The sequence below is a fragment of the Macaca mulatta genome, chromosome 16 (genome assembly GCF_049350105.2).
Source record: "Macaca mulatta isolate MMU2019108-1 chromosome 16, T2T-MMU8v2.0, whole genome shotgun sequence".
Lineage (NCBI taxonomy): Eukaryota > Metazoa > Chordata > Mammalia > Primates > Cercopithecidae > Macaca > Macaca mulatta.
The window spans coordinates 66263695-66287229 of record NC_133421.1 but is presented as its reverse complement, the minus strand read 5'-3'; the positions used below and the strand labels follow the sequence as shown (position 1 = coordinate 66287229).

Here is a 23535-nt window from a genome sequence, read left to right as displayed (position 1 = left end):
GCCTCAGCCTCCTGAGCAGCTGGGATTACAGGCACGTACCACCACGCCCAGCTAAATTTTGTATTTTTAGTAGAGACGGGGTTTCACCATATTGACTAGGATGGTCTCGATCTGTTGACCTCATGGTCTGCCCACCTCAGCCTCCCAAAGTGCTGGGATTACAGGCGTGAGCCACAGGGCCCGGCCCCGGCCTAGCTTTTTAATAAACTTCCACTCCTCATTCAAAGTCTTTCTTCTGAGGAGGCAAGAATTGAGGTTGTTGTAGACCTGTACAGATTCACTGCCAATAACTTGGGATATCTTCCACTGGTAACATGTGGTCTAGGCTGGAGTGCAGTAGTGTGATCATGTCTCACTGCAGCCTCAACCTCCCAGGCTCATGTAATCCTCCCACCTCAGCCTCCCAAGTAGCTGGGACCACAGGCACAGGACAGTATGCCCGGCTAATTTTTTTTTTTTTTTTTTTTTTTGTAGAGAGGGAGTCTTCCTATGTTGCCCAGGCTGGATTCTTTTTTTATTTTTGAGACGGAGTCTCGCTCTGTCGCCCAGGCTGGAGTGCAGTGGCCGGATCTCAGCTCACTGCAAGCTCCGCCTCCCAGGTTTACGCCATTCTCCTGCCTCAGCCTCCCGAGTAGCTGGGACTACAGGTGCCCACCACCTCGCCCGGCTAGTTTTTTGTATTTTTTAGTAGAGACGGGGTTTCACCGTGTTAGCCAGGATGGTCTCGATCTCCTGACCTCGTGATCCGCCCATCTCGGCCTCCCAAAGTGCTGGGATTACAGGCTTGAGCCACCACGCCCGGCCGCCCAGGCTGGATTCTTATCACTGGAAACAAATTTTCATGTTAGGATGAGAAGTTCTAACCATGGAGGTGGGGGAGAGGCAATTCTTGGTCACTCACGTGTCAATGGCTTGCTGGAATTTCCCAACTCTGGCAAAAACTCTGCCAATGTTGTCAAGGGCTCTGGATTTTGCATCAGGAAGGTCACTGTAGGGAAGAAGCAAAATAAGCCATTCACTAGAAAATCAGCTGTTCTAGGCACTGTGGAAATAGGAACGAAGGCAAAGACAGGATCCCTGGCCTCAGAAACTCAGGGTTTCAGTTGGAGGGACAATGTCCAGCCTGGCAAGGATGAGACACATTTCATCCGTGGACCCAAAACTCCGGCGCTGAGCACGGACTTGGGAAGACAGTCTTCCCTTGGTTTTTAATCACTGCGGGGATGCCTGATTGATTATTCACCCACATTCCATTGGTGTCTGATCACCGCAGGGACGCCTGCCTTGGTCATTCACCCACATTCCCTTGGTGACAAGTCAATTGCGGGGATGCTTGCTTTGGCTGCTCACCCACATTGCAGCCCAGGGCTGCTCCCTACACCCCTTCTCTGTGTCTCTACCTTTCTCTTTAAACTTACCTCCTTCACTATGGGCAACTTTCCGCCCTCCATTCCCCCATCTCCCTTAGCCTGTGTTCTTAAAAACTTAAAACCTCTTCAACTCTCGCCTGACCTAAAACCTAAGCATCTTATTTTCTTCTGCAACACCGCTTGGCCCCAATACAAACTCTGTAATGGGGGAATGGAGGGCGGAAAGTTGCCCATAGTGGTTCTAAATAGCCAGAAAATGGCACTTTTGATTTCTCCATTTTGCAAGACCTGGATGATTTTTGTCGAAAAATGGACAAACGATCTGAGGTGCCTGACGTCCAGGCATTCTTTTACACATCGGTCCCTCCCTAGTCCCTGTTCCCAATGCGACTTGTCCCACATCCTCCTCCTTTGCCTCCCGCCTGTCCCTTCAGTCCCAACCCCAAGCGTCACTGAGTCTTTTGAATCTTTCTTTTCTACAGACCCATCTGACCTCTCCTCCCCAGGCTGCTCCTCTCCAGGTCCCAATTTTTCCTCAGCCTCCGCTCCCCCACCCTATAATCCTTTTATCACCTCCCCTCCTCACACCTGGTCCCCCTTACAGTTTCGTTCCACTACTAGCCCTCCCCCACCTGCCCAACAATTTCCTCTTAAAAAGGTGGCTAGAGCTACAGGCACAGTCAAGGTTAATGTTCCTTTTTCTTTTTCCCACCTCTCCCAAATCAGTTAGCGTTTAGGCTCTTTTTCATCAAATATAAAAACCTAGCCCAGTTCATGGCCTGCTTAGCAGTAACTCTTAGACCCTTTACTGCCCTAGACCCAGAGGGGCCAGAAGGCCACCTTATTATTATTATTATTATTATTATTTTGAGACAGAGTCCTGCTCTGTTGCCCAGGCTGGAGTGCAGTGGCACGATCTTGGCTCACTGCAAGCTCCACCTCCCAGGTTCACGCCATTCTCCTGCCTCAGCCTCCCGAGTAGCTGGGACTACAGGCGCCCGCCACCACGCCCGGCTAATTTTTTGTATTTTTAGTAGAGACAGCGTTTCACCGTGTTAGCCAGGATGGTCTCGATCTCCTGACCTCGTGATCCACCTGCCTCAGCCTCCCAAAGTGCTGGGATTACAGGCATGAGCCACCGTGCCCAGCCTACACCTTATTCTTAATATCCATTTTATCACCCAGTCAGCTCCTGACATTAGAAAAAAGCTTCAAAAATTGAAATCCGGCCCTCAAACCCTGCAACAGGAATTAATCAACCTCGCCTTCAAGGTGTACAATAATAGAGAGGAGGAAGCCAGACAACAACACATTTCTGAGCTACAGCTACTTGCCTCCACCGTAAGACAACCCACAACCACGTCTCCAGCGTACAAGAACTTCAGAACATACAAGCCACAGCTCCTAGGGGCTCCTTCAAAACATCCTCGTGGACCTTGCTTCAAATGCCAAAAGCCTGGCCACTGGGCCTCAGAATGCCCACAGCCTGGGATTCCTCCTAAGCCATGTCTGTGCAGGCCCCCACTGGAGGTCGGACTGTCCGACTCACACTGCCGCCGCTCCTAAAGCCCCTGGAGCCCAAACCCAACGTTCCTTGGCTGACTCCTTCCCAGATCTCCTCAGCTTAGCAGCTAAAGACTAACACTGCCCAATCACCTCGGAGGCCCCCTGGACCATCATGGATGCCAAGCTTTGGGTAACTCTTACAGTGGAGGGTAAGTCCATCCCCTTCTTAATCCATACAGAGGCTACCTACTCCACATTACCTTCTTTTCAAGGGCCTATTTCCTTTGCCTCCATAACTGTTGTGGATATTGACGGCCAGGCTTCTAGACCCCTTAAAACTCCCCGGTGCCAACTTGGACAACATTCTTTTACACACTCCTTTTTAGTTATCCCCACCTGCCCAGCTCCCCTATTAGGTCAAGACATTTTAACTAAATTATCTGCTTCCCTGACTATTCCTAGGCTATAGCCACACCTCATTGCTGCCCTTTTCCCCAGTTCAAAGCCCCCTTCACATCCTCCCCTTTATCTCCCCACCTTAATCCACAAGTATAGGACACCTCTACTCCCTCCTTGGCAACCGATCATGCACCCCTTACCATCCCGTTAAAACCTAATCACCCTTACCCCACTCAATGACAATATCCCATCCCACAGCATGCTTTAAAAGGATTAAAGCTTGTTATCACTTGCCTGTTATGGCATGGCCTTTTAAAGCCTGTAAACTCTCCTTACAATTCCCCCATTTTACCTGTCCAAAAACCTTACAGGTTAGTTCAACAAGTTAGACAAGGCTTACAGGTTAGTTCAGGATCTGTGCTTTATCAACCAAATTGTCTTGCCTATCCACCCTGTGGTGCCAAACCCATATACTCTCCTATCCTCAATACCTCCCTCCACAACCCATTATTCTATTCCAGATAAACCTAGCTGACCCCATAGATCCTAAATCCTTTCCCCACTCCTCTTTCTGTTCCTCGAAGACAGCTTTAAAGACTGCTCCCACACTAGCTCTCCCTGACTCATCCCAACCCTTTTCATTACACACAGCCAAAGTGCAGGGCTGTGCAGTCGGAATTCTTACACAAGGACCAGGACTGCGCCCTGTAGCCTTTTTATCTAAACAACTTGACCTTACTGTTTTAGCCTAGCCCTCATGTCTGCGTGCAGTGGCTGCCACTGCCTTAATACTTTTAGAGGCCCTCAAAATCATAAACTATGCTCTCTACAGTTCTCCTAACTTCCAAAATCTATTTTCTTCCTTACACCTAACACATATACTTTCTGCACCCCCACCACTACCTCTCAGCAAGCTGAACTCATTGCCTTAACTCAGGCCCTCACTCTTGCAAAGGGACTATGTGTCAACATTTACACTAACTCTAAATATGCCTTCCATATCCTGCACCACCATGCTGTTATATGGGCAGAAAGAAATTTCCTCACTACACAAGAGTCCTCCATCATTAATGCCTCCTTAATAAAAACTCTTCTCAAGGCTGCTTTACTTCCAAAAGAAGCTGGAGTCATACACTACAAGGGCCACCAAAAGGCATCAGATCCCATCGCTCAGGACAACGCTTATGCTGATAAGGTACCTAAAGAAGCAGCTAGCAGGCCGGGCGCGGTGGCTCAAGCCTGTAATCCCAGCACTTTGGGAGGCCGAGACGGGCGGATCACGAGGTCAGGAGATCAAGACCATCCTGGCTAACACAATGAAACCCCGTCTCCACTAAAAATACAAAAAAATTAGCCGGGCGTGGTGGCGGCGCCTGTAGTCCCAGCTACTCGGGAGGCTGAGGCAGGAGAATGGCGGGAACCCGGGAGGCGGAGCTTGCAGTGAGCCGAGATCGCGCCACTGCACTCCAGCCTGGGCGACAGAGCGAGACTCCACCTCAAAAAAAAAAAAAAAAAAAAAAAAGCAGCAGCTAGCATTCCAACTTCTGTCCCTCATGGCCAGTTTTTCTCTTTCTCATTGGTCACTCCCACCTACTCTCCCACTGAAACTTCCACCTATCAATCTCTTCCCAAACAAGGCAAATGGTTCTTGGACCAAGGAAAGTATCTCCTTCCAGCCTCACAGGCCCATTCTATTCTATTGTCATTTCATGACCTCTTCCATGTAGGTTACAAGCTGCTAGCCCACCTCTTGGTACCTAACCTCTCATTTCCTTTCCATTGTGGAAATCTATCCATAAGGAAATCACTTCTCAGTGTTCCATCTGCTATTCTACTACTCCTCAGGGATTGTTCAGACCCCCTCCCTTCCCTACACATCAAGCTCAGGGATTTGCCCCCACCCAGGACTGGCAAATTGACTTTACTCACATGCCTCGAGTCAGGAAACTAAAATACCTCTTGGTCTGGGTAGACTCTTTCACTGGATGGGAAGAGGCCTTTCCCACAGGGTCTGAGAGGCCACTGCGGTCATTTCTTCCCTTTTGTCAGACGTAATTCCTCAGTTTGGCCTTCCCACCTCTATACAGTCCGATAATGGACCTGCCTTTATTAGTCAAATCACCCAAGCAGTTTCTCAGGCTCTTGGTATTCAGTGGAAACTTCATACCCCTTATCATCCTCAATCTTCAGGAAAGGTAAAACGGACTAATGGTCTTTTCCCAAAAACTCGCCCATCAAGCAAGTAATTATGCTGAACCCTCTTGGGCACTCTCCAATTGGATGTCTTGGGTCCTCCCAATTACTAGTCCTTTAATACCTATTTTTCTCCTTCTTTTATTTGGAGCTTGTGTCTTCCGTTTAGGTTTTCAATTCATACAAAACTGCATCCAGGCCATCACCAATCATTCTATATGACAAATATTTCTTCTAACAACCCCACAGTATCACCCCTTATCACAAAATTCATTCAGCTTAATCTCTCTCACTCTAGGTTCCCATGCTGCCCCTAATCCCGCTTGAAGCAGCCCTGAGAAACATCGCCCATTATCTCTCCATACCACGCCCCCCAAAATTTTTGCTGCCCCAACACGTCAACACTATTTTATGTTATTTTTCTTATTAATATAAGAAGACAGGCATATCAGGCCTCTGAGCCCAAGCTAAGCCATCATATCCCCTGTGACCTGCACGTATATATCCAGATGGCCTGAAGTAACTGAAGAATCACAAAAGAAGTGAAAATAGCCTTAACTGATGACATTCCACCATTGTGATTTGTTCCTGCCCCACCCTAGGTGATACGATATAGTCTCCCCTTCCCTTAAGAAGGTAGTTTGTAGCCGGGCGCAGTGGCTCAAGCCTGTAATCCCAGCACTTTGGGAGGCCGAGACGGGCGGATCACGAGGTCAGGAGATCGAGACCATCCTGGCTAACACAGTGAAACCCCGTCTCTACTAAAAAATACAAAAAACTAGCCGGGCGAGGTGGCAGGCACCTGTAGTCCCAACTACTTGGGAGGCTGAGGCAGGAGAATGGCGTGAACCCGGGAGGCGGAGCTTGCAGTGAGCTGAGATCCGGCCACTGCACTCCAGCCTGGGCGGCAGAGACTCCGTCTCAAAAAAAAAAAAAAAAAAAGAAGGTAGTTTGTAATATTCTGCCTCGTGGTTAAGAATGTATTTTATACACCTATCCCAAACCTATAAGAACTAATGATAATCCCACCACCCTTTGCTGACTCTTTTTGGACTCAGCCCGCCTGCACCCAGGTGAAATAAACAGCCTCGTTGCTCACACAAAGCCTGTTTGGTGGTCTCTTCACACGGACACGTGTGACATCCCAAAGTGCTGGGATTACAGGCATGAGCCACTGTGCCTGACCTGTGGTTATTTTTGAGAGGAAGACACATTCTTTTTTAAAAAAAAAAATTAAAAAATAGCAAGGAACTGCTTTTGTTTTAAAAATCCTACATATGTACATGAGTATGTAGGTAAATACATTGAAAAGGGGCCAGAGGACACATTCCAACAAGATCATCCCGGGAAGTGACGGGAAGTGGGTTGTGGGGGACAACTTTCAGGTTTTGCTCTCAGTACCACCCAGTTCCGGTTCAAGCCTGCAAGTCTGACATTATAGTATGTAAAAACAAAACATGGGCACAATGGCTCATGCCAGTAGTCCCAGCTACTCAGCGGGTGAGGCAGGAAGATTGCCTGAGCCTAAGAGTTGGAGGGTGCAGTGAAATACGATTGCACCACTACACTCTAGCCTGGGCAGCAAAGCAATACCCTGTTTCTAAAACAAAACAAAACAAAACAAAACACACAAAAAAACCCCACTATTTTCTGGGCCTCAGTGCCTGAGGGCTGAACCGGTTTCCAGGCATGGCATCCAGACCTCCCACTGCCTGCAGGCCCTGGTCCCTAGCCCTGCCCCACCTGCCTACCTGTGGTTCTCCAAGTCCTCCATCCCTGCCACATCTTTCTGCCCTGCCCAAGCTCCCCTTCTCCCTTCCCCTTGCCCACCTTACTGACCCTGCTGCCCTCCCTGAGGCCCCTGCCAAGTTCCCACCTGCCTCTCTCCTTGGTCCCTGGGCCTCACTGTGCACCTGCTGCTGTCACAGCCCATCAGAGTGGATCCCCTCTTCTAGAATGGGTGCTCTGTTCTGGCGAGTTGAATGAGTGAATAAGCTGTAATATGTTCATTTTTTATGACAATATATACTAAAAATCATAATAGCAAAAATAAAGCATGTGATCAAATAATTTACAGATTATTCAGAGAAATAAATGAGTGCCGTGGGCACTGAAAAAAACCACTTAGACTAGTAAGTGGCTAATCAGCAAGTGGCTAATTAGAATGAGGGAGCCCCTGAAGCACACAGGACTCACAAGGAAGACTGGAGTGAGCCTGGGTGAGGCCCATTAGTGGATGTTTAAAAACTAATAGGCTGGGCATGGTGGCTCACACCTGTAATCCTAGCACTTTGGGAGGCCAAGGCGGGTGGATCACCTGAGGTCAGGAGTTAAGAGACTAGCCTGGCCAATATGGTAAAACCCCATCTCTACTGAAAACACAAAATTAGCCGGGCTGCCAATAATCCCAGCTACTTAGGAGGCTGAGGTAGGAGAATCACTTGAACCAGGGAGGTGGAGGTTGCAGTGAGCTGAGATCACTCCATTGCACTCCAGCCTAGGCAAGAAGAGTGAAACTCTGTCTCCAAAAAAAGGCCGGGCACAGTGGCTCACGCCTGTAATCCCAGCACTTTGGGAGGCCAAGGCGGGCGGATCACAAGGTCAGGAGATTGAGACCATCCTGGCTAACACGGTGAAACCCTGTCTCTGCTAAAAATACAAAAAATTAGCCGGGCGTGGTGGCGGGCGCCTGTAGTCCCAGCTACTCTGGAGGCTGAAACAGGAGAATGGCGTGAACCCGGGAGGCGGAGCTTGCAGTGAGCCAAGATTGTGCCACTGCACTCCAGCCTGGGCGATGAGCAAGACTCCATCTTAAAAAAAAAAAAAAAGGAATTGAACTAAAATTAAGGAACACCTCTGTTTACTTATTTAGTCACTTAGCACACATTCATTACATGCCCACTGTGTGGCAGGTGCTGGGAATAGCACCTTCCAAAGTCTAACAGGGCAGACAGGCTACCTGTGGAGAGAGAGCCCAGGGGAGGGATTTGTACCCCCTGGGGCAAGAGGCAGGCTTTTTTTTTTTTTTTTTTTTTTTTTGAGATGGAGTCTCGCTCTGTTGCCCAGGCTGGAGTGCAGTGGCCTGATCTTGGCTCACTGTAAGCTCCGACTCCTGGGTTCACACCATTCTCCTGCCTCAGCCTCCCAAGTAGCTGGGACTACAGGCGACCGCCATCACGCCCGGCTAATTTTTTTGTATTTTTAGTAGAGATGAAGTTTCACCATGTTAGCCAGGATGGTCTCGATCTCCTGACCTCATGATCTGCCCACCTCGGCCTCCCAAAGTGCTGGAATTACAGGCGTGAGCCACCGAGCTTGGCCTAGGAGGCAGGCTTTTCAACCTTTATTGAAATGTTGAAGAATGGGTGGAGGCAGCCTGATAAATTAAAGTGCTGGGGAAAAGGAAAGCATTCCTGGGGCTGGAGGATATGCACAGAGCTCTGCACTGGCTGGGGCCCAGAATGCCTGGGGGCTTTGAGAAAGCCGGGTCAAGAGAGGCCAGGAGAAGTCAAGTGAAGAAGGGCAACCTGTGTTGAGCAGGGCATTGAAACTTCATCCCAACCACAGGAGTTGCTTTTCAGAGAAAGGTCAGCTGAGCTGTAGGAAGCCCAGGTCAGAGGAAACAGGCAAGAAGTAAGGAGGGTCTGGACTGAGTTGTGGGAGGGAAACAGAGAAAGCACAGACAGGACAGGACATGGCCGGTGCTGGGCATGAACAGTGAGGGGGCCAGGCACGGTGGCTCACGCCTGTCATCCATACCAACCTGAGCAATATAGCAAAAACAGTGAGGGGAGGGAGGTGTCTGGGAAACCTCCGGGCTTCTGGCTTGGGGACTGAGTGGCCAACACTGCTATCCTCGCAGATGGGGAACCCTCAAGAAGTAACTTTGGAAGGAAGATAAGGGATTCTGATTTCAACATGTTAAGTTTAGGATTCTTGTGGGACATTCAGATGGAAATGTCTTAGAATCTGCTGGACACAAAGGTCTGAGGCTCAGGAGAGAGGTCTGGTGAGAAGTAAAGATTCCTAACTCATTTGTGCATTGGAGATGGCTGGATCCAAGGTACCATATGTATACATCATATCTAATCCCCACAATCCCTGTGGGTTGGTATTACTATGCCTTCATTAGAGATGAGGAAACTGAGTAGAGGAGCAACTTAATCAAATCCACGCAGCTTCTAAGTGGCAGAGCCAGGGATCAAAGACAGGTCTGTCCCGAAAGCTGTTTTTTTCTAATACGGGATGGCCAATATGGGATATTCCTGCTCAGCACAGTGGAGGCAGGCGAGAAATGAACTGGGAATGGAAAGCATGTGGGGCTTGGATCAGTGAAGATGAAAGTGCAGGAGGCAGTAATGTTCAGGAACGTTTGACCCCAAGGGAAGATTGCTATGAGAGGGCAAGGGTGGGTTTAGAGAGGGCCTGAGGGTCAAGCAAAGGGGCTTGATCTTTAACCTGCAGGCAGTGAGGGGCCCAGGCCCACTTGTGAGCAGGGGAGGGAGAGTTCATAGCATGTGTCTCTGGAGATTTGCAGGAGGAGCTGGAGAGAGACGGCAGAGGCAGGGAAAGCAGCAGGACTCAGGTCGGCTGAGGGCTGGGCGCTGTGAGGGCAAATGGGATGATGGGAGACCAAGGAGGCTCAGACTGGTGAGATGAATAGAAACCAGGCAGGAGGAAGTCAAGAATGACTCCAGGCCAGGCGCGGTGGCTCACGCCTGTAATCCCAGCACTTTGGGAGGCTGAGGCAGGCGGATCACCTGAGGTCAGGAGTTCGAGACCAGCCTCAACATGGAGAAACCCTGTCTCTACTAAAAATACAAAATTAGCTGGGCGTAGCGGTGCATGCCTGTAATCCTAGCTACCTGGGAGGCTGAGGCAGGAGAATTGCTTGAACCTGGAAGGCGGAGGTTGTGGTGAGCCGAGATCGTGCCATTGCACTCCAGCCTGGGCAATAACAGTGAAACTCTGTCTCAAAAAAAAAAAAAAGAAGGACTCCAAAGGGTAGAACCAGGATGCTGAGAAAGCAATGGAACCTCTGGGTGGAAGCCAGCAAGTCTTGAGAAGAGCTCATTTCTGGAGAGCTGGTATTACTACTACTGTGGATACCAGGTACTGTCCTAAGGTCTGTACATGTACTTCTGCATTTCATCCTCCCTTCCACCCTACAGGGTGCCCAGCTAACAGAGGAGACCCTGAGGCTGAGGGAGCTAAAGTGACTTGTCTCAGGTCCCACGGCTGTGCGGCGCAAGTTCCACAGCCTAGATCTGCCTGACTCCACAGCCCGTGCTCTTGGTCAGCACCAGTTTTACAAGACCCTGCTTGATCTGACCCCTGCCCACTTCCTTCAGTCTCCTCTTGGCCACTCTCCCTGGCAATATGCTGTGCTCTCCAGCCTTAAGTACCCTCCTGTCTCAGGGCCTTTCCATAGGCCCTGTGTGTTTCCCAATGTCATCAAGTCCTCCTGGAATGTATTTCTCACCACACAGGATTCTGTACTTTTCTTCTGTGGCACTTATCACCATTGCAATTAATTAGTTATGTCCCTTTTTGCTTGATATCTGCAAGGAAATGACCCTTGTGTCTGGTTATTACTGTGTTCCCACACTAGCAGCATCTGGCATGTCTGGGGCTTCATGCGTGCTTGTCAAGATGATGTAAGAATATAAACACCCCTAAGAGCCAGATCATTGGGTAGCTTTTTGGAATTTTGAGCCACTACCCTTTTTGTGGCAAAGAAGCTAACAGTCTAGGTGCCCCCACCCTCAGTCCTGGGCAGGTGGTCCCCACCTCCGGGAGAATCTACCTCGGGCATGCAGAGCAGAAAATGGGAGTCAAGCCACCAGCAGCCCTGGCAAGGGCCTCAGATAGCCCCAGGTGTCCTTCTTTGTAGGCTCACGCCAGTGGCCTCCCCTAGGGCACTCACTATTCCTTGGCGATCTCCAGGTCCTTTCTGTGGCTCTGCAGGGCTGCCGCCATCTGCCCCAGCTCAATCTGGGCATTCCCTATGCAGCTATACAAGTTTCCAACCAGTTCATCCTTGTTGGGTACCTCTTCCTTATTCCATTCCAGTACCTTCTTCAGCACTTTCTCGGCTTTCTGAAGACTCCCTTCAGCACTGCCGCTTGTGAGCACTGGGAAAGGAAAGGGGTGCTGTGGAGGCCAGGGCAGCCTCCTCTTGGCTGATGGGGAAACTCCTCTTCCTGCAGACACCATCTGCAGGTCAGAGAGACCAGGGGCTCAGACACCTGGTTGCTCCTTCCCCACCTGACAAGGCACTGGAGGCACCTGCCCCACCCTCTGAGAACAACACCCACACATGTCAATGTCCTCCAGGCTCTTGAGGATGTAATGGGCTGTCTGTGAGGGATGGCGTTTGTGGTCCCGCAGCCATTTCTCTTGCATCAGCTTCCGGTCCCGCTCCCTAGCATAGATCGGCTTTTGCTGCCTCCAGAAGTTGCTGTGAGTATCCAGGTAGTTGATGCCCGTCATGATGAGGTCCTCCACAGTCAGGCCGCCCTTCATGGTGCCTTTGATCAGGTCTGTGGGGAAGGGGTGTGAGGAGGCGCCAAGGAGAACAGGCCTCTAAGGGGGTTGCCTCCTGTTGCCTCCCGGTAGCTGCTGCAGGGCCCTCTGTGAAGAGCTCTGCCTGGAGTTGTTGAAACAGAGAGGAATTTGAGTGCGCATGGTGGCAGAGTGGGTTTATCCAGGCCAGGATGCAGCCAGAGCCCCACTTTCAGGGAGTTCCATGGTATGGGCACCTTATGGCAAGATATGAGGAGCTAACCAGAAGGGGCAGCTGGTGGATGGCTCGCTGAGAAGCCTTGGGGCTTCCCCAGTTCAAACTGTGTCCTCAGAGAACACTGAGTCTAAATGCACAATCTGGCCCAGGCTGCCAGTGCTCAGTGATTTCCCAGGTGCCCAGTGGGCCTGTGCATGCTGGGAGCTGGAAGGGGAGTGCCCAACTCCTGCTCACTGCCTGGCCAGAGGTTACAGCCAGTAGCAAAGCTACAAGGTCACTTGAGGTAATATTCAAGCCACCCCTTCCCTCTGCAGCAGGTCCTCTGGAGAACAGGAGGCATTCAGCCTGTTGCCAAGGAGATGTGCCAGCAGTGAAGCTGTTCCTGTGTCACGGAACAGGGAACCCTACATATGACCTTGGGAAGCCAATTCTGGAGAAGAGGCATTTGGTTCACAGGTGACCCTGCTCAGGCTTATCAGCTAATGGCAATACTCCCATCCCCATGTTAATGCGAGACGTTCATCTCAGGCCTCTGTCCTTCATCCCGTCACTGGCAGCAGTGTGGTGGGAAGAGCGCTAGACTGGCCAGGTGTGGTGGCTCACACCTATAATCCCAGCACTTTGGGAGGCTGAGGCGGGCAAATCACTTGAGGTCCGGAGTTCGAAACCAGCCTGGCCAACATGGTGACACCCCATCTCTACTAAAAATACAAAAAATTAGCCGGGCGTGGTGGTGGGTGCCTGTAATCCTAGCTACTAGGGAGGCTGAGGCAGGAGAATCGCTTTAACCCAGGAGATGGAGGTGGCAGTGAGCCAAGTTTGCTCCACTGCACTCCAGCCTGGGCGACAGAGCAAGACTCTGTCTTTAAAAGAAAGAGCACTGGACTGGAGGTCAGAGGCCTGGGTTCTGCTGGTGACTCCACCACGAACTTGTTTGTCAACTTGTAAAAGTTCCTCCCCAATCAGGGTCTCTATTTCCTTATCTATGAAAGGAGTACTTGGACCAGATGATGTTTCAGAACATCCTAGAACTAATATCCTCGGATTCAAGCATCTGTGTGCTGGATTCGTTTGCCCATTGTAAAGATTGAAGGCAAAGGGGATGTCCCTTCAGGGACTATGGTGGTAAAGGAGACCAAATCTCTGTTGTTCCCTCCCAGGGTACCATAGCACTTAGGAGCATTGCTCTAAAATTGGACTTCCTGGATTCGAATGTAAGCCATGTCATTGCCTACCTATATGTGACCTTAGTTTCCGTTGGTCTGCGCCTCAGTTTCCTCATCTGTAAAATGAGAATGCTAATAAAACCCGTCCATAGGTACATGTCAGCTAATATTATATGACAGGTTCTGCCTTCGGCTCATGCATGAAGCATCCACCCAAATTTCCTTTCCCCCAAGGCCCTGTGCCAACAAACTGTCCGAAACCTTCATCCAATAGGAGCTTCTCCAGATACTCTTTGTCCACGTAGAGCTCCCCCAGAAGCTGGCGAACAGTCTTCTCACTCTTGAGTGAGCCCTTCCGCTTGGGCTCTCCCTTGGTGGGGTGTAAGAGGTGTCTCATGGGCTGAGGCTTCTGCTGGGCTTTTATAGTCTAAGAAAATGGAGGAACACCCAGCAGAGCTTCAGCAAGGAGCAGAATATACCCAGCCATGGCTCTAGGGTCTGTGATCCCAGATTCCTCCAACTCCAGGACCTTTCTGTGGGCCAAGAGCCATGGAGTATGCCTGGTCGGGTTGCAGCTAGACTCCCAAGACCCCTTCTCAGGCACACACAACCTCTTCCCTTGGAGGGATACAACTGCAGAACCAGGGCCCTTACCTCAGCCTGCTTGCTTAAGAAGGAGAGGTCCCCTTTGTTCTCCAGCTTAATGGAAGAAGGACCTGAAAGGAAAGAAGCTGGAGCTCAGGTCGGCCAGGCCCCCACGGCCAGAACCCCCACGCGTGATCTATAACATATTTTTAGGTGGAAATGGCTGCCTTTGGCAGGGGGATGGTGGAGGCTGTGGCAAAGCTGGCCTTAAGCCAGCCTAGTAAGCAAATGGTGCAGGCTGTTTGGTATAACTCCTAGGAGCTAACAGCCCCCACTAGCCCAAGGCTATGGCAGCCAGATTTCCAGACAAAGGGAGGCCAAGGGTACAGGGGAAACTGTCCATTTCCAGGCCCTGCCACCCACAGAGCAAGCTCTCACTTGTTCTCACTTGCTTCCCTTCTACCCCTGCCTTAATGCTGATGGCTAAGGCCAGCCCTTGGTATACGTGTGGTGAGGGAGGAAGCCAGGGACTACAGAAGGCTGGGTTCAGGACCGCGTTCTAGCTTTTGACACCAGGCTAAAGACAGGCCTACTTTGAAACAGCCCTTCTAAGCTGACCTTTAGGAAAACCCAAGGCTGCAGCGCTCAGAGATCAGTGTGTTCGTCAGGGAATGGTCCTCCCGGCAGACAGGTGGCGCCGGCCACCACGCCCAACTAATCCTCAACAACACTGCAGCAGCCAAATCCAAGTGTGGGACTCCCTGCAGGCCTGGTGGTGGCTGCTCACCTGCTGTACCTCAGCCTTCCTCTAAACCTAAGGATTCCAAGGACCTTCCTGGATAAGGGCATAGGCCCTGTGGCCACTCACTTCCCACTGAGTTGTTGATGGCTTCCTGGGCTTTCTGAATGCCAACTTTGAATTCCCGATCAGGCCTCAGCTTGTAGCCTCGATGATAGAATACCAAGGCAAACTCAAAGTCTCCCATGGTGTACAGTGTCTCAGCCTTTTGTAAAATCCCCTGGAATGGGAGGAAATCAAATCAATGTGAACAGATAAGGCCTTATAGGACTCACATGTGGTGGAACAGAAGGGTCCTGGGTTGAGGGTCAAGGTTGGAATACAGGGGGCAGGGACTTAGGCAATGACCTACGAAGAGAAAACGGCATCAAACACTAGGCAGTCTGGCTGCTTCTACTTGTAACAACTACTTGTTACAACTACTTGTAACCCGCAGCTGCTGCAGGCAATAGCAGGATCGAGTCCTCCCGCCCATGCAGTCACCTTACAGAAAGTTGGGTCACTCTGGAGCGAAGCCTCAGCATCCTCCAGGGATCTCTCCAAGTCTCCCATCTTCAGGAAGCACTTTGAGCGAGCAACCAGGCAGTTCTTGTCTCCATCCTGAAGGTAAAGAGCCTGACAAAGAAACCAGTCAGGTTGACAGCCAGCATGAAGAGCAAGGTAGAAGCTGCAGTGGGAAGGGCAGCCCAAACCCTCCTGCAGAGGTTCAAGGGGATTCTTCAGGCCAGCACACAGGCCTCTGGCTCCTAAGCAGCACAACTCCGATCTGCACTCAGTCAACTTGATTATCTGCACATGGTTCACCTTGAACAAGGTCAAATCATGGCTATGATGGAAACCACTGGCTGAAGAGTGGGAATATGCTACTCTGTGGATATGCTGACTTTCTGCCAATGTCTGAGAGCCCCCCAGTCTCCTCAGGCAATAGAACTATAGGGTATTTTGTGCACACCAAACTCAACCACAAACCCGAAATGGCAACACATCATACTCAAAGTAAATTTCAAAGGCTAAGCATTCTGAAGTGGACTTGAGGACAATCTGCCATGTGGGTTAACCATTCCAGTAGCCTTCTCTTTTTATGTAGCTAATCAAGAACTAATCACTATACCCGGGAATTACGATGAAAGTGCCAGGAAAAGGCTGGGAGTGGTGGCTCACGCCTGTAATCCCAGCACTTTATTTGTTGTTGTTGTTGTTTTTGAGTCTCAGCTCTGTCACCCAGGCTGGAGGGCAGTGGCCCCATCTCGGCTAACTGCAGGCTCCGCCTCCTGGGTTCATGCCATTCTCCTGCCTCAGCCTCCCGAGTAGCTGGGACTACAGGCGCCCACCACCACGCCCGGCTAATTTTTTTGTATTTTTAGTAGAGACGGGGTTTCACTGTGTTAGCCAGGATGGTCTTGATCTCCTGACCTTGTGATCTGCCCGCCTTGGCCTCCCAAAGTGCTGGGATTACAGGTGTGAGTCACCACGCCCGGCCAATACGAGCACTTTGGCAGGTTGAGGTGGACGGAATGCTTGAGCCCAAAAGCAAGCTCCGCCTCCCGGGTTCACACCATTCTCCAGCCTCAGCCTCCCGAGTAGCTGGGACTACAGGCGCCCACCACTGCGCCCTGCTAATTTTTTTGTATTTTCAGTAGAGACGGGGTTTCACTGTGTTAGTCAGGATGGTCTCGATCTCCTGACCTTGTGATCCGCCCGCCTTGGCCTCCCAAAATGCTGGGATTACAGGCGTGAGCCACCACACCCGGCCAATACGAGCACTTTGGCAGGTCGAGGTGGACGGAATGCTTGAGCCCAAGAGTTTGAGACAGGATTTTGCCATGGCAAAACCCTGTCTCTACAAAATACAAAAAAATTAGCTGGGTGTGGTGGTCCATGATTGTAGTCCCAGCTACTCAGGAGGCTGAGATGGGAGGATTGCTTGAACCTGGAGAGGTCGAGGCTGCAGTAAGCCATGATCACACCACTGCACTCCAGCCTGGGTGACAGAATGAGACTCTGTCTCAAAAAACAAAACAGGCCGGGCGCGGTGGCTCAAGCCTGTAATCCCAGCACTTTGGGAGGCCGAGGCGGGTGGATCACGAGGTCAGGAGATCGAGACTATCCTGGCTAATATGGTGAAACCCCGTCTCTACTAAAAATACAAAAAACTAGCCGGGCGTGGTGGCGGGCGCCTGTAGTCTCAGCTACTTGGGAGGCTGAGGCGGGAGAATGGCGTGAACCCGGGAGGCGGAGCTTGCAGTGAGCCGAGATCACGCCACTGCACTCCAGCCTGGGAGACACAGCGAGACTCCGTCTCAAAAAAAAAAAACAAAAAACAAAAAACAAAACAAAACAAAACAAAAAGAGGCCGGGTGCAGCGGCTCACACCTGTAATCCCAGAACTTTGGGAGGCCGAGGCGAGTGGATTATGAGGTCAGGAGTTCGAGACCAGCCTGGCCAACATGGTGAAACCCGTTTCTACTAAAAACACAAAAATTAGCCAGATGTGGTGGTGAGCACCTGTAATCCCAGCTACTCAGGAGTCTGAGGCAAGAGAATCGTTTGAACCTGGGAGGCAGAGGTTGTAGTGAGCTGAGATCATGCCACTGTACTCCAGCCTGGGTGATGCAGTGAGACGCTGTCTCAAAAAAAAAAGCCAGGAAAATGAAACTGTGATTTTGACACTAAAGTGGGGTTGAGGGAAATTTTCCGTCTCTTCTGTGTGAGATGATTACCATAGTCTGTGGTGTACTGTCCTTCCTGAGGCATCTAACTGTACCCACCCCTCTTTTTCTTTTTTGAGACAGTCTCACTCTGTCACTCAGCCTGGAGTGCAGTGGCACGATCTCTGCTCACTGCAACTTCCGAGTCCCAGGTTGAAGCAATTCTCCTGCCTTAGCCTCCCGAATACTTGGGACTACAGGCGCCTGCCATCACGCCTGGCTAATTTTCTTCTTTTTTTTTTTTTTTTCTTTTTTTTTTTTTTGAGACGGAGTCTCGCTCTGTCGCCCAGGCTGGAGTGCAGTGGCGCGATCTCGGCTCACTGCAAGCTCCGCCTCCCGGGTTCACGCCATTCTCCTGCCTCAGCCTCCCGAGTAGCTGGGACTACAGGTGCCCACAACCGCGCCCGGCTAATTTTTTTGTATTTTTAGTAGAGACGGGGTTTCACCGTGGTCTCGATCTCCTGACCTTGTGATCCGCCCGCCTCGGCCTCCCAAAGTGCTGGGATTACAGGCGTGAGCCACCGCGCCCGGCCCTTTTTTCTTTTTTGAGATGGAGTTTCGCTCTTGTTGCCAAAGCTGGAGTGCAATGGCACAATCTCGGCTCACTGCAACCTCAGCCTCCTGGGTTCAAGCAATCCTCCTGCCTCAGCCTCCGGAGTAGCTGGGATTATAGGCACTCGCCACCACACCTGGTTTATTTTTTGTATTTTTAGTAGAAACGGGGTTTCACCATGTTAGCCAGGCTGGTCTCGAACACCTGACCTTAGGTGATACACCTGCTTTGGCCTCCCAAAGTGCTGGGATTACAGGCCTGAGCCACCTGACCTGGTCTTTTTTTTTGAGATGGAGTTTCACTCTTGTTGCCCAGGCTAGAGTGCAATGGCACAATCTTGGCTCACTGCAACCTCTGTCTCTCAGGTACCCAGCCCTTTCTAAGACCTTATGACTTTTCTAAGAAGAGGAAGTAGCTACTGTCTTTCTGGAAAGTGACTACGTCTCATCCAAGGCTACCCTTCCCTCAGGGTGTTCTTTTTCTCTGCCGGGGTACTTCAGGATGGGACATGATCCAGCAGGAGGAGAATAAGTGGGGACAGGGCTTCTGAACTCAATTGTTCACTTATCTGGTCATCATTTCTGGTTTTAGGGTATGGTTGGTGACTGAAAGGGACAAACAACTCTGGGGAGCTGTTGAGAAGCTTGATCTTACAGGAAGTCTTGAGACTGAAGGGTTATCCTACCACTCTATCTAGAATAAGAAGTGGGCAATTTGGAGCAAAAGAAATGGTCATAAAAACATCTTTTTAGGGCACTGTAGCTCATACCTGTAATCCTAGCGCTTTGTGAAGCCAAAGCGGGAGTATTACTTGAGCTCAGGTGTTCAATACCAGCCAGGGCAACATAGCAAAACACCTGTCTCTACAAAAAACAAAACAAAACAAAACAAAACAAAATAGCCAGGTATGGTGGTGTAAGCCTGTAGCTCCAGCTACTTGGAACACTAAGGTGGGAGGATCACTTGAGCTCAGGAGTTTGAGGCTGTATTGAGCTGTGATTGTGCCACCACATTCCAGCCTGGGAGATAGAACGAGATCCTATCTCTAAAAAAAAAAAAAAAAAAAAAAGAAAGAAAGAAAGAAAGAGTTTCCTTATGCAGATGTTGGATGTGTAGTTTGGTGGTTAGCACCTCAGCCTTGGAATCTAAGCCCAGCTTTGAATCCTTCTGCCACTTGCTAGTTCAGCAACCTTGGACATGTTGCTCAACTTCTGTATATTTCTTCATCTATAAAATTGTGTATACACTGCGCGGGGTGGTTCACGCCTGTAATCCCAGCACTTTGGGAGGCTGAGGTGGGGGGATCACCTGAGGAGGGGAGTTCGAGACCAGTCTGACCAACATGGAGAAACCCCATCTCTACTAAAAATACAAAATTAGCTGGGCGTGGTGGGGCATGCCTGGAATCCCAGCTACTCGGTGGCTGAGGCAGAAGAATCGTTTGAACCTGGGAGGTGGAGGTTGGGGTGAGCCGAGATCATGCCACTGCACTCCAGCCTGGGCGACAAGAGCAAAACTCCATCTTAAGAACAACAACAGGCTGGGCGCGGTGGCTCAAGCCTGTAATCCCAGCACTTTGGGAGGCCGAGACGGGAGGATCACGAGGTCAGGAGATCGAGACCATCCTGGCTAACACGGTGAAACCCCGTCTCTACTAAAAAAATACAAAAAAAAAACTAGGTGGGCGAGGTGGCAGGCGCCTGTAGTCCCAGCTACTCGGGAGGCTGAGGCAGGAGAATGGCGTAAACCCGGGAGGCAGAGCTTGCAGTGAGCTGAGATCCTGTCACTGCACTCCAGCCTGGGTGACAGAGCGAGACTCCACCTCAAAAAAAAAAAAAAAAAAAAAGAACAACAACAACAACAAAAATCGAGTATGCTTAGCAGTGTGCCTGAGGCTAAGGCAGTAGCTTGAATCCAGGAGGTGGAGGTTGCAGTGAGCCAAGATCACACCATTGCACTCCAGCTTGGAGACAGAGCAAGACTACATCTCCAAAACAACAACAACAACAACAACAACAGCAAAAAACCAACCAGCACCCAATCCCCTCAGGGTGGGATGATGCAATTTATACTAGGGTTACTATAATAATGTTGCTGGTTGGTGCGGCGGCTCACATCTATAATCCCAGCACTTTGGGAGGCCGAGGCAGGTGTATCACTTGAGGTCACGAGTTCAACACCAGCCTGGCCAACATGGTGAAACCCTGTCTCTACTAAGAATACAAAAATTAGCCAGGCGTGGTGGCACACACCTGTAATCCCAACTACTCCCTAGGGTGAGGCAGGAAAATCGCTTGAACCTAGGGAGGCGAAGGTTGCAATGAGCTGAGATCTCGCTACTGCACTCCAGCCTGGGCGACAGAGCAAGACTTTGTCTCAAAATTAATAGTAATAATAATAATAATATGTTGCTTACTGTCCACCTTTTATAAGTAACGGTGTGCTGGAGACATTGCAGCTTCTGCACACAACCTCCCATCCAATCTGCCAGCAAATGATGGGCAGTGAAGGCCGCTCTTTGGGAGGAGGCCGGTTAATCATGAAACATTTAAGTAAAAAAGAGGAAGAGGTCACTGTTAATGTAGAGAATGGAGATCGCAAGTGGGAATTCGTAGAAAATGGCCAAGCACAGGGCTTATCTGTGACAGCAGTGTGTCCATCAACAATCAGTGAATAATACAAACAATAGGGTCCTCCAGGCATCATCAAGACCTCAGTGTTATCTGCAATCAAAAGGTGACTGGGGCGGGCTCAGTGGCTCACGCCTGTAATCCCAGCACTTTGGGAGGCCGAGGTGGGTGGATCACGAGATCAGGAGTTCGAGACCAGCCTGGCCAACATAGTGAAAACCCCGTCTCTACGAAAAATACAAAATAATTAGCCGGGCATGGTGGGTGGCGCCTGTAGTCCCAGCTACTTGAGAGGTTGAGGCAGGAGAATCGCTTGAACCCTGAAGGTGGAGGTTGCGGCGAGCCGAGACCGTGCCATTGCACTCCAGCCTGGGCAACAAGAGTGAAACTCCGTCTCAAAAAAAAAAAAAAAAAAAAGTGACGGGTGACGGGGTGATGGATAGGTTGAGAGCTCGACTCACGTTGCTGAAGCTCTGAGCGGCTTTAGAGAATTCCCCGCACAGGTAGAGCCGCTCGCCTTCCGCCATGTAAGAGGGAAAGGTGCTTCGCAACGTCTCGCCTTCGGGGTCCGACATGGTGACCGGATTTAGAGACGCTAAAGCAGAGACAATCGAAGAAAAGCTGGAGAACCTCTATCTGGTTCTGGTTTGTGGAAGCTCCGTCTCTTAGCAACCGTGAGACGTACAGCGATTTCCGGTTCCGTCCCTGTCTGGCAAGGGCCCGGATTCTGGGCGCAACCTGCCGGCGTGCGCGTGCGCCAGTTCTGCGGCGCACCGGGCCAGGGAGTGATGAGTGCGTGGCCGGCGGCTGAGCTCCTTAGTGTTTGCTGTTGCACGCTCCGTCGGTTCTCTCTGGAGTTGCTGCGTGAAAAGGCTGCCTTGTAAGACAGCCAAGAAAACAAGAAGAGGGTTGGAGGCAAAGTTCCGAATAGGGATAAGGCATACGTGGTAAGGATATGTGCCCCGCGTACCGTCATTAGGGGGAGAGAGCACGGGGCTTGGAGTCAGCGGACTTGGGCCGACTTCACTCCTGTCACTTCCTAACTGCGTGACCTCTCGCGGGGCATGTAAGGGCTCCCAGCCTCGAATGTTCCACCTGCCAAATAAATATGAAAATAATGGAACACTTAGGGATGCGAGGATTTGCTTAAGAAACCATGGAAAATAACGTTGGGTTCAACGTAATTTAATGCAGTTATTTGAGCAGCTGCTAGTAGCGGGCCTTGACCAAGGCATATTCTGACGTCCTTCCCCATTCCCCCTCACCATCATCACTCCTCCAAAAGTGTACTAGGGCTTCTTCTGGGCTCCAACGATACTCTAAGTCGCTTGCTTAACTGCCTTTACTACGTTACTTCCAAAACGTCCTAATGTCGTTCTTAAAGTTTAAATAGTAAAAAGATGTCCTTAACTACAAATGCAGACACACACACGCACGGCATACATGTAAAATTGGGGATATTTGAGTAAGAGCAGTGGATTGTATCAGTGTCAATTTTCTGGTTCTGTTATTGTACTAAAGTTTTTAAAGATGTTACCATTGAGAGAAACTGAGAAAAGGGTACATGGGATCTCTTTTGTATTTATTTCTTATGAACTGCATATGAATCTATGATTATCTTAAAAGGTTTCATTCAAAAGATAAAAAATAATATGATCCCTGCTTGAAAGAGTTCTATCTAATAGGGGAGAAAGAGGTATAAACAAGTAATGGCCACTTAAAGTGATATTAGCTAGTAATTAAAAGTTCTAGCCGGGCGCAGTGGCTCACACCTGTAATCCCAGCACTTTGGGAGGCCGAGGCAGACAGATCACGAGGTCAGGAGATCGAGACCATCCTGGCTAACATGGTGAAACCCCGTCTCTACTAAAAAATACAAAAAATTAGCGGAGTTCAGTGGCGGTCGCCTGTAGTCCTAGGTACTTAGGAGGCTGAGGCAGGAGAATGGCGTGAACCCGGGAGGCGGAGTTTGCGGTGAGCCGAGATCACCCCACTGCACTCCGGCCTGGGTGACAGGGAGAGACTCCGTCTCAAAAAAAAAAAAAAAAGGTTCTGTGTGCCTGTGAGGGAGATGAGGACAAAGTGGTGTGAAACCCAGGCAAATGAATGATTCAGCCAGGGTCTGGGATGAGTTAGAGACAGCTTCATAGAGGGGTAACATTTGAGCTGAGGGTGAGTAGGGTGGTGCCCAGTGGACGTAAGTGGAGAATGAGGGCTAGGCGTGGTGGCTCATGCTTGTACTCCCAGTACTTTGGAGGCTGAGGTGGGAGGATTGCTTGAGCTCAGGAGTTCGAGACCAGCCTGGGCAACATGGCGAAGCCCTGTCTCCACCACAAATACAAAAGTGAGCTGGGTGTGGTGGTGTGTGCCTGTAGTTCCAGCTACTAAGGAAGCTGAGGCAGGAGGATCACTTTAGCCTGGGAGGTCAAGGCTGCAGTGAGCCATGTTTGGGCCACTGCATTGTAGCCTGTGTAGCAAAGCAAGACCCTGTCTCAAAAAATAAATAAATAAATAAAAGGAAATAAGATATGCAAAGGCTGGAGGTGTGTACATTCACAGGGTGTTTAAGGAGCAGCAACATGACCTGCAGTGAAACCGGTCCTGTTCTAGGTTAAGGTGGGCTCATTGATGAGCAATCAGGATTAATCAGAAAAAAAACCTCCTGCAAGGAAGAGATCTATAGATTCAATGCAGTCCCAATCAGAATTCCAGCAGCTTCTTTTTTTTTTTTTTTTTTGAGATGGCATCTCACTGTGTCACCCAGGCTGGAGTGCGGAGTGTAGTGGCGTGATCTCAGCTTTCTGCCACCTCCACCTCCTGGGTTCAAGCGATTCTTCTGCCTCAGCCTCCCAAGCAGCAGGGACTACAGGTGTGTGCCACCATG

General features: G+C 50.3%; 2 protein-coding genes across 9 annotated transcripts in view; one reads left to right on the top strand and one right to left on the bottom strand.

The window, feature by feature from the left end:
* Positions 1–21325, bottom strand: part of ODAD4 (outer dynein arm docking complex subunit 4) — a 41001-nt gene extending 19676 nt beyond the window's left edge. For both annotated transcript variants that reach the window (XM_028836482.2, XM_028836483.2), the window contains exons 1-8: positions 21113–21325; positions 15244–15375; positions 14830–14980; positions 14031–14092; positions 13638–13803; positions 11786–12010; positions 11395–11602; positions 902–988 (exon numbers count right to left, since the gene is read on the bottom strand). In XM_028836482.2, coding sequence (XP_028692315.1) covers positions 902–988; positions 11395–11602; positions 11786–12010; positions 13638–13803; positions 14031–14092; positions 14830–14980; positions 15244–15375; positions 21113–21226 — 1145 coding nt within the window. In that variant the 5' untranslated portion in view covers positions 21227–21325. The remainder of the gene's footprint in view (positions 1–901; positions 989–11394; positions 11603–11785; positions 12011–13637; positions 13804–14030; positions 14093–14829; positions 14981–15243; positions 15376–21112) is intronic.
* Positions 21326–21410: 85 nt separating this feature from the next.
* Positions 21411–23535, top strand: part of ACLY (ATP citrate lyase) — a 63912-nt gene continuing 61787 nt past the window's right edge. For all 7 annotated transcript variants that reach the window (XM_077971648.1, XM_015119676.3, XM_077971644.1 and 4 more), the window contains exon 1: positions 21411–21598. The gene's annotated coding sequence lies outside the window, so the exon portion shown is untranslated. The remainder of the gene's footprint in view (positions 21599–23535) is intronic.